We start from the raw sequence: 11,407 nt of genomic DNA, 5'->3' as shown, positions 1-11,407 counted from the left end.
GGGGGAAAACTATTAACAATAATAGCAATTCAAAAGAGAATTTACTTCCTTGGGAAGTACTGGGTTCCCTCACCAGGAAGGCCCCCATTAGTGACATCTTGATGATCCTTTATAAGAAATGGGGAATTCTTGTTCAATAATGTATTGGACTGGCTACCTTCTGAGAATTTCTCCAACTCTTGCGATTTTGTGAATTTCTATGATTGAAAACTCCCAATAAAAGCAACATTTCTGTGGTGTAGATGCTATAAATATTTCCTTTGGTTCGAAAAGAGAGGTAAGATAATTTTAATCTTTTTGATTCTTGTTTTAACTGAGGACTTAACTGAGTTGTTTTTTTATCTGAGTTTGCAACTGGCAAAAAATATCTGCAAAAACATATTTCTAGGAATATGTAACTAAATATTTTGAAATTACTTCATTTTATATAATTTATAAGCTCAGTAATTTAAACTATGATTTTTTTCATCAGCAGGAACTATAAATATATATAAATAAAAATGTTTCCATCTCTTTTGATTAAATGACAAAGAAAACAATTGATTAAACAATTAACATTGCTCTCCAAATTAGGTTAAGTTGAGCTGAAGCTATTCTATGTAGACCTGGAAATGGAGAGTTCTCAAAAGTTAAAACCAGGGGAGCATAAGCTCTGGAAGGGTTTATCAAAGTTAGAATAAAGTAAAATCCAAGAGATCAGCTGAGTTCTTCATCAGAATATAAGGCAGTAAGATTTGAATTTTTTCAACTGTAGCAACTCAGATCATTGACTAAATCAGAGACATGTCATTGCCTATGAAAGTAAGTTCAAATATCCCCTAAAGAACTGATATAAATTTCTTTAGCTACATAGTATTTCCAAATGGTAAATATATGACATGGGTGTGGGCTAAATGTAGCAAATGCAACTTCTTCCTTACTGAAACTTCTTATACAAGTCTATATTTTTATTGAAATTGTCACATGGTATTTATTTTCTAAAACAATTTTTAAAAACCTGATAGTAGTGTCCAATGCCAGGCAATGTATATTGAACATGTAATAGGTTAATGGACTGAGTGAGCATTATTAAGAGTTTATAATACATTTTCACTTTATTTTAAACATACTTTGCATGATATAAAAATATTGATCACAGTGAGCTTTAACAATTGTTATTGCTATAAACAGGAATGCTGCACAATATTTTTAGTGGAAATAAATTATATAGTCATTATCTTTTTTAAAAAATCACAAAGGAAAAAAAAAACCTAGGCTGTTTGGTCATTGGCAGAAAATGGGTCCTTAAAATGAGTTCTTTATGCAAATGAGCCCCATCCATATTGTTCAGGAAAAATCATTTGGGTCTTTGTTACCGTGGCCCCAACAGGGTCTCTATCAAGAGTTCCAAATGATGGCACTATAGTCTGATTTTCCTCATGGAAAACTGTATGTTCAACTGGCAGATGGTGCCATCTAGTTCATATGCGGTCTTTTCCAATGTGAAGGGACACAACGACATACTTCTTCACTGAATGAAAATCTTGGCTCACAACGCCTCATTTTAACCAGACATGGTGGTCTGTAACAACTGGGGGGAAAAAGCACAGAAAAAATACACTTTGGTTAAAAGTGGTGGGAGATAATATAGCATATTTACTCAGATTATTGCTGTCAAAATCATATTCAAATGAAAAATATTACATTAATGTAATCAACTTTAAAAGAGAAAAGGAGAACTCTGTCCAGTGTTTTGTGAGATGACTTAATAAATAGAGGGATGTTAATTAAAAGCCATATGATGGATAAAATTGTGAAAAATCAAATCCTTTTGAAGTGCAACTCTGTCTTTAGTGATGAAAGTACCATGTAATAGAATTTATGAAAGGAAATGTTTAAGGGCTGCTGATTTACTGTGATCCTATAATCATGGCAGAATTCACAGGAATTGGGGACTGGAATGAACCCCAGATTTTTATGTTTTCAAACAGAGCCATGCTATGACTGAGAGTGAGCAGCCACACCCTCACTCCTCTTCAGTTACCAGATGGTTTCAGGATGTCTCCCAACCAACAACCTTCTCCACTTCCCTCCCCCCCATTTCCCTTCTTGACTGGTCTTGATGTGAAGCATTTAAAGCAAGAAGGAATGGGATTCAGGGAGAAGAATAAGAACAGCATTCTTTGTCTTATACAATGGAAAAACTAGCAAACTCCACTCCAAGCACAATAAAAACATTCATGAGATAGATAGAAAAACAGAATACCAAAATATATTATTGATAGGAAATAGGATAAATTTAGAGAATTTAGCAGATCAAAATTTAATTATTGCTCTAAAAATTATCGTGTTCACAGATAGATAAATTGGCATTGCTGATAATGTATAAAAACTAAAATGAAAATATTAAGAGAGATCAACAAAGACATTGCATTATGTTTAAATATTATATTGAAAAGAACATATTTTAATTACAGATATACATTTGCATTATAAAATGTGAAAGTAAAAGCTTACAGTCTTATGAAAAGTATTTTTTAAAAAATACATGCAGCGAGAGAAATTATGAAAACACTGACTGGAAAGCCATTTAGTTACTTCATTGGTCAAGCACTATAGGAGAATAATATGATGGCTTGAGAGTTGAACGGGAGGAAGAGAGCAGGCTGTATTGCATTTGGGAAATTTAATAGTACTTTTAATGATCCCAAGTTGCTTCCTGACACATAAGCTCATCTGTTAAACACCTATATTTTCTCTCTTATGTTATATGTCTATAAATAATAGAAATGGTAACCACTACCATTGAAGAAACAGAATTGGAAGTAAATCAAAGGTCAATGGTTTGTCATATACTGGGTTTTAGTAGTTTAGACCTTAATTCCATTCATAATATACTCATATGCACAAATCACTCAGCTTTCATTTGTCAAACTCCTACTTAGTTCTAAGCATGGTGGGGAGGCTCTGGGGATACAAAGGAAAAAATGACCATGCCTCTTCCCTTAAGGAACTTATAAGATATAGAATATCTATGAAATAAACTGAAAATAAAGTTTGTAGTGAATATTGGAATCCGGGGTGTAACATGGTTTCATGTGGCAGGTTAGGTGATGTATGCCTGAGTTGAGTCTTAAAGGAACCAATGTGTTCTAAGAGTCAAATATATGGAGGGGTTGTGTATTCCAAAATATGGGACATCCAGTGCAATGTAATGGAAGTTGGATTATCATATGAGGGGAACAGCAGTAAGACCAATTAGGTTAAACCATAGAATAAAAGATGGGGAATGATATATGATGGGGCTAGAAAGGTAGTTTCTGACCAACTAATTAAAGGCATCGCATGCCAAAGGAAGAATTGACATTTTTTTTTTTTATCTTAGAGGCAATAGGAAAGCACTGGAGTTCAGTGAGTATCAAGAAAGGCCCAGTCAGACCTACTTTTTGGAGAGCTGCTTTGGCAGTTAGGTGAGTGGAAGATGGATTAGAAAATGGAGTAATTAGAGACAGGGTGATCAATTAGGCCAATATTGTAAAATGAAGTAGAATTGAGAAGGGTCTTAACTCAGTGGTAATGTGAATACAGAGAAAGGGGACAAAGTCATAAAGATAGTATGAGGGATATGTGTGACTGGAAGGGCAAACGGGAAGGTCAACAATAAGGAAAAACATAATCATCCAAAGGATTTTACTGGTATTCGCATTATTTAAACTTAGAAATTGACTGTTAATTTGCTAGATATATTCCTTTGTGGCGGATTGGTTAAAGGACTAGAAAAAAATGTTTATTGATGAAAATAAATGGATAGATTTCAGTCTGTATCAGTGTAGGAAGTACCCATATCGATGGGATCATAGACCTATCAAAGATTGACAATGATATTTTGAGATTTTAATTCCATTTTATCAGAATATAATAAATCCAATGAAAAGCGAATGACAAAATCATAGAACTAAGGGAAAACAATGAGAAATTTTTTAAAAATCACTCCTGATTACACATGGAACACATGCAAAATTGTTTGGTTACAATGAAAGCCCTATGGCAAAAAAGAAAAAGAGAAAATTAGTTGAGCTTTAACTTTAAAAAACATAGAAAAGGAATGAATCAATATCTCAAGATGAGGAACAAAAATGATAAGAGCAGAGACTAATATAATTGAATATTTAAAAAATGGAACTAAATATAAAACCAAGAGATTTTTAAAGACATCTGAAACAATTGTTAGATAAGTAGTAAGTCTAATTTTTTTAAGGGAGAAAATTTCTATTACCAGAATAAGAGAGAACAATGCCAATGAAAACAAAATAAATTGTGAAAATTACCAGTTACTACTATAAACAGTTCAATGCTAATAAAAACATAAAATGCAAAAATAATCCAAACAAGAAATATTTAACCAAAATGAACCAATTTCAGAAGGGGAAATAAGCCAAGAAATTAAAGAATTGCCATATAAAAGATACTAAAACCAAATGGATTTGCAAGTGAATTCTACCAAACTTTAAAAGAAGATCCTGTTGTACACTATGTGTATTATTTGTTAGGACTGAGTAAGATGATAGGTTATCTAGTTTCCTTTATGTGGCAAATATACTTTTGATTCCTAAGATAGTAAGTCGAGAGTTATAGGCCAACACAATAAATATAATTACCAAAAGATTAAATAAAATACTTGTGGAAAGAATATAGCAGGGTATCCAAAAAAATCCATGTTGATTTATAAATAAGATTTAAAAAAATCTGGAACACCAGAATGACTTACTACTATGAAATACCATGTTAGTATAATCACATCAAAAGAAAGTAGGGGAAAATATGATTATATTATTAGAAGTAAAAGTTGTCTTTGGGAAAACACATGTTAATTTATGTTAAGGATCCTAAAGTGGAAAAAAATTATCTTTTGTATGTAAAAATATATTTGAAACTAAACTAATATTACATATAAAGGAAAAAATCATTGGAGGTATTCCTACTAAAAGTGGGAGAGTCTAAAGCATGTCTGTTCTCTGAGCTATATCTTTATAGCATGATGAACAAATTAAAGGAATATATGTTTATATATCTACATATATATGCATTATATATACACATATTTTAGAATGGTAAAAATCTCTAGCTTCATAAAATATAATTTGAATACCTAGAAAATTTTTGTCTCGATAATAACAAATGAGTGTCATATAGAAATTTAGCAAAGTAGGGTATAAAATGAAGCCAATAATATCACCTGCATTTCTATATCAAAAGAAAGAGAAATTTCATTTAAAAACAAATATTTTCAAATACTTGTTCCAAAAAAGCTTGCAAGTGAGTACAATGAATAGAGCTTGAGATTAAGAGCTAGGAAGTCCTAGATTTTGAATTCTGTCTTAGAAACTTATTAACTATATGAACCCAGATAAGTTGCTTTAACTTCTTTATGCCTCAAAGTCTTCATTTGTAATATATGTACCTGACTCATGGGATTAGTCTGAGGATCACATGAGATAATATGTAAAGTATTTTGCAAAACTTAAAGTACCATATATATACTAGCTCTTATTAAATTTCATGGGACATTTAGTGATTCTAATAGCATTCAAGATGAGCATAAATAAAAGGGCTATCCATGAAAGTAGGTTATGCATTACCATCTCCTGAAGAAAAAGAAGAGACAAAAATATTTTATTAAGAAGTTCATAAACACTTTGCAAACCAAGTCAAGATACACTTTGATACTTGATGACTTCAATATGAAGATGAGCCCAGGGAGATATGTGGAAATACATTGCGAACTATGGAGTTTAAGCAAAGAAAGGCCAAAACCTTATAGATTATTCAGAAGCTGCCTGTCTATATATTAAGAATACTGTCTTGCTGAAGAAACTGAATTCTCAGAGATCCCATTACATTTATTATATTTATTTAGAATTTTAACACTTACAAAATTCTTTACATACATCCTTTTACTTGATTTATTATAAGATTGATATTACTAATGTATGTGAAATCTAAACAGATGGTTTTGGTTAATAGCATCTTTGAAAAATTCTGTATCCATTGTTATTTGCTATCTTGAAAAGAAAGGAAATCCTAAAAGCAAACATGACTTTTCCATCACTTAAAAAATCATCTGTTGATAAATAACCATGTGATCCAAAGCAAGTTATTTAATCTCTTTGGATCTTGGTTTTTTTCAGTTGTAAAATAATGTCAATGGACAAGGTGATTTCTAAGGCCTGTAAAGCTCTAAAATTCCATGATTTTCCTCTCAGATATATATACATGTGTAATAAGAGTCATCTTTTTTATTTAAGCAACAATGATTTAAGGAGCAGAGGAATACTAGTAGTCCTAGAAGGTTCTAATTAATTTTGTCATTGTCATGAGCAAACATAATTTCAGGTGAGTTCATTACTAAGTCAGAAGGTTAAGAAAGTTTGCCATTATGGCAGTAAACTGATCCATAATAACTTTTCCTATTTCTCTTTCAGAATAAACACCAGAGAAAAAGATATAAGTTTCTCAAAGTTACCCTGAGGTATTATTCTTCAAGCTTGCACCCACAAAAAATATACCCCACATGTTTATATTACATGCAAAGAGTAATGAATATGACATTTCAATGAATACAATTTAATGAACATGACACTGAAGGAAATAAATCTGATTTAAAATTTTTCTACTAGTTTATTTTAAAATGTCTACAGGCAATGTGTTCATTGATTAGAATATGGCACATCCATTAACTTTCAAGGTTATTTTAATGTTCTCTGGTGTTTTCTGCTTCAAGTTGAAAGAAAAAACAGTAAGTTAAATAGAAAACTATAAATATGAGGAAGAAATGAAGCAGTTAATTTGACAGTCTGATTGGATCGACTACATTCTCATATCTCCTCCAGTTCATTTGTGGAATATAATTTTTGTACCAGCAGAAGAGAAATTCATGTAATCAATTTAGTTGGATATATTACTTCAAGCATTAATGAAAACAATATAAATAGATGTTATCCGTTACTTTGACATTTACTGAAAAAAAAATAAAGGATGTGATTATCTACATGTAGGATTCTAGGTTTTCTATGAAATCTTTTTGCTAAGGAACTGACAATTGTCAGTGAAAGGATGAAGTTTAATTAGAGAAGACTGAGAAAGCAAATCAGTGTAATAATGCAGAAAATCTTTTCCTGAGTGGTTCTTGTGAAAATATAACTCTCTACTTAGAAGGTAAAAAAATAATGAAGGTAACAATTGGGGGAAAAAAGAAACTCAATGAAAATAATCATAAGCTCTTGCTTATTAACTTATTAGCCATCTGCAATATTTATTAATATGAAGCAATTTTACTTTTTATTTTAAAAATAGCATGAGGACCTCTTGTGACCTACTTATTAGATGACATGAATGGTCAAATCTTACAATATAGCCAGGCATGGATGAGTTGCATCCTAAAGTGCCAGGGGGAGAAACATACATATTGACGAGAAGAGCTCCATTTTAAGATACAGGAACAGTTGGTTACACAGTTGCAATGGACTCAAAAAGAGAATCAGTATTTTTTTTTATAAAGTAAATTTGTGGAAGAAAGCTCATACTAACAATAACTAAAAGATATTTCTCATCAATTTATTTTTTTGTGGAAGGAGGGTTTAAAAAAAGTCTGCTATTACCATTCATATAAATGTGTTCTGATAATCCACATGATAGACTGTGCCAAATTGCTATTTTTGTCCATTAATGGCATTCTCTGATAATTGGCAGTGAATCAAGATAAGTTTCAGGTTTCAACATGATTGCTGTCTAAATCCTTTTAAATGATTCTTTTTCATGTAAATGGTAATGATTTATTCCTATAATTTTACTAAACATTTTGCTTATATACTTTAGTGTCCAAATACAACACGGTAAAGCCTCGCAGTTCATGAAGTCCATGTTTTCCTTCCTAAAGCAATTTCAATGTGCTTATTTTATGCAGTCATGTTAGAGATTCATTTCAGGGCCAGTGGTGGCCTTACAGAATTGGAAATCTTGTATGCCGCTTACACGTCTACAATCCGGTTCACTAGATGCCCATGCATGTGCAATCTGTATTCAATGCATTAGATCAGTAATAAGGACTTTTTTTAATGGGACAGACAGTTTGTTTGCTCACTGAACAGTGTTTAAATATGATTCTGAAGTACTTTCTGATTTAGAAAGATAAAAATGCCAAATTCTATGTAGGTACTATCTTTTTTTAGGGTTGGATCTTGTCCAGTGTAATTGAGAACGATAATAGACAATGTAGTTCTCTGACTTCTACAGATTTTTCTGTAAGCATTCAACTGACTCTTTAGAAAAAAATGAGTGAATAATTTTGCAAATGCATTAATTTAGGAAGACTTCTAGAGTTGCTATGGTTCAGTTGTGTCCAATACATAATGACCCTAAATGGGATTTTCTTGGCAAAGTAACTGAAGTGATTTGCCATTTCCTTCTCCAGTGGTTTAAGGTAAACAGAGGTCAAGTGACTTACCAAAGGTCACAAGCTAGTGTGTGATTGAGGGTGAATTTGAACTCTAGTCTTCCTGACTCCAAAACCAATATTCCATCCACTGAGCCACCCAGCCTCATTCTTAGTGATACTATGTAAACCCCTATGTCAATGATTATCTGTTTCAAGATAGTAGAGTTATTAGCTAACACCAATTCTCTTGCCTATTTTCCTCTAGACTTTGCTGTCTTAATCACCAAGAGTGAGCAGTTTATATCCCAGGATAATGTGATTTTTGAATGTAAAAAGCAAGAGCCTAACGATTGATCTTTGATTAGACTCTCACTGAAGTTGCTACCACATCTGGAACCAAGATCCTGTAAGAGATTATGTTTTGATATTTTAATACCTAAATATCCTAAACAAATCAACTCTCCTAAATTTTATCTGATTTGTTATTCCTTTTCTTCTAAACATAGCCACTGTGATTATGAAGCAGTTCTCTAGGGTTTTCAACTGTGATGACAATGAATTTAGTTAGCTGGATAGCATTTTATTGGCTTCTAATTCATCAGTATCGATTCTCGATCTTTCCTCAGAACTATTTGGTTCCAATAAAAGCAAGCATTACTTCTTCCCACTGATTATACATTCATAGGGGTCATGAACAAGGAGAAAATATCGATTTCTTACAATCTCTGTCCAAAACACCAAAAGTAGGAAACTCTCTACTGGAAATGATTGATCTTAAACAGGTGAATGATGAAAAACAATGTCAGAAGAAATTTCTAAAGAATTCACTCTAATTAAGAGTGATAGAGTGACCTTACAATAGTGGAAGAAATTTAACCTACAGAATTCATGGTGGAGAGTTGGGGGAAAGCAATTTAAGTTTCATAATGCTTGAACTTAAACTAATTTTTAACTTTGTAATGGAAAAGCTGTATGCTTCTAACAAGAGTTCAATAGATAGAGAAAATAAACTATAGCTACTTATGCTAAAAATTCTTTTATCTTGAAAGTTCTTCATGAATAAAATTATTGTTATGATGCTAATACGTAATCCCTCCATTTTACAGGCATAGACACTCATCTGAGAGTGAAAGGGATATGGCAGAAAGAACAGTGGGCTTTGAGTCAGAAGACTCACCTCTCAGTTTCAATACTTATTTTCTGCAAGACCAGGAACAAATCATTTAAATTTGGTGAGTCTCAGTTTATTTATAAATTGAAGATAACAATACTTGTAATATTTTCCTTCCTGAGTTGTTGAAAGGAGTGTTTTATGAATTGTGAAATACATATCTATAAGCTATTATTATTTGAGTTCCAATTTGAGGGATGCAGTTTGGTTCCTAATATATCTAAATCAATCTAATAATGTGGCTTCTATCCTCCTTCTTTAAATCACTTTGTGTCTATTTTACATATAGCAATAAAATCAATCACTTACATATTTACATACTTATATACATATATATGGATATGTACTTGTTTTCATTCCCAATTATCACCATTTGACAAATGTAAGCTTTTAATAGATTTCTTTATTTTTATCACAGTTTTTACTCTTTTTAAAGTCAGTTCTAGTTTAGTAGTTTTATCTCTCTCCCCTGCCTCTCTTTCCCAGCCAATGAGAAGACAAGACAATTTTGTATAGTCATTATTTTAAAAATGTATTGTCATGCAAAACAAATTATTGGTTATGTTCCAAAAAATAGTGAGAAAAAAGAGAAAAAATATGCTTCAGCCTTTCCTGTCAGTACATTTGTTCTCTATCTGCAGATGGATACCATGTTTCATCATGAATCTTTTAAAATTCTGGTGAGTCATTATGTTGATTAGAACTAGTTTTTCAAAGTTGATTATCTTTAAAATAACTCACAGTGTAGATTGCTCTCCTGGTTCTGCTCACTTTCCTTTGTATCAGTTCATAAAGATCTTCTTGTTCAATGTTTTCAGGTAATCCAATGATTCTCAAAATTATCTCTTCTTAATCTATTTTTGAGGTTAGTTGTTTTTCTAGTGTGTTAGTTCACATTTTATTCCATTTTTTCAGTCTTTTGGCTTTGCTTTATCCTTTGGGATAATTAAATTCTATTTAGCCAGTGTTATAAAAGGAGGTTAAGGTCCTATTATCTATTCATTCAGTGAAGCACTGAAGTTTAACCAAGTTGTGAAAGACAGAGGTTTGCTTCCTACAACTGCCTGATAAAAGCTTCACTGAAGAGTGATGGAATTCTATGACAGGCTTGATGCCCTAGTAACAGTTCCCAGGGAATCAGTTGGCTTAGATGTAACTAGGAAGTTGGTCTTGACTTCCTGGTACCTTAACAATATTTATAATCCTAGACCAAGCTTGATCTTGATGTAATTAGATCAGTTAGGCTAGTTTTCATGATCTGACTATGATATTAAGTGAAGATGACTTTGTCCTCAATAACGCACGCTATCAAGTTATACGTAAAGTCTGTCAGAGGCTTGTAGATTAACAGGGTTTATTGGATTGATTGAAGGAAAGGTAAACTGGGAGGTGGGAGAGAGGGAAATAGGTGAACCCTATTAAGTTTTAACCTAATAATAAGTATAAGAAATTATGGTAATGTCTAAATAGAAAGTTGGCCTAGGTGCTGAGTCCAGGGGACTTTGAGAGTCTCCCCTGGCTCAGAAGCTGTTTTTGATTTTAGATGCTTTGATTAAATAATCTTGTTTGATAATTAAGGCTCAGTGGCCTTTTATCAATATTAAGGTGATGAATGTAGCTAGCAAAGCCCTGCCTGTCTGCCTATACCATTCTTCCCTCCTCCAGGGACCTAGACAGTAGACAACCTCCTGCCTCCCAACCCAAAGAAGAAATGGTCCCTGAGGGGTTTTGCTCCTCAATTTATACTCCTTTCCCAACTGCCAGATTGGCACATGCCCTGGGCTGCCTTGCCAGGTTCTGTGTTCTAAAGGGGCAAACTTCTC

At 32.4% G+C, this 11,407-nt stretch overlaps 1 protein-coding gene across 1 annotated transcript in view; it reads right to left on the bottom strand.

The window, feature by feature from the left end:
* Nucleotides 1–1,035: 1,035 nt before the first annotated feature.
* Nucleotides 1,036–11,407, bottom strand: part of VEGFC (vascular endothelial growth factor C) — a 45,012-nt gene continuing 34,640 nt past the window's right edge. The window contains exon 6 of the mRNA XM_044680728.1: nucleotides 1,036–1,570. Within this exon, the coding sequence (XP_044536663.1) occupies nucleotides 1,456–1,570 (115 nt within the window). The 3' untranslated portion in view covers nucleotides 1,036–1,455. The remainder of the gene's footprint in view (nucleotides 1,571–11,407) is intronic.

Source organism: Gracilinanus agilis, chromosome 6 (assembly GCF_016433145.1).
Source record: "Gracilinanus agilis isolate LMUSP501 chromosome 6, AgileGrace, whole genome shotgun sequence".
In the NCBI taxonomy this organism is placed as follows: Eukaryota; Metazoa; Chordata; class Mammalia; order Didelphimorphia; family Didelphidae; genus Gracilinanus; species Gracilinanus agilis.
The sequence above is the reverse complement of the archived record's forward strand: the minus strand, read 5'-3'. Positions and strand labels throughout refer to the sequence as shown.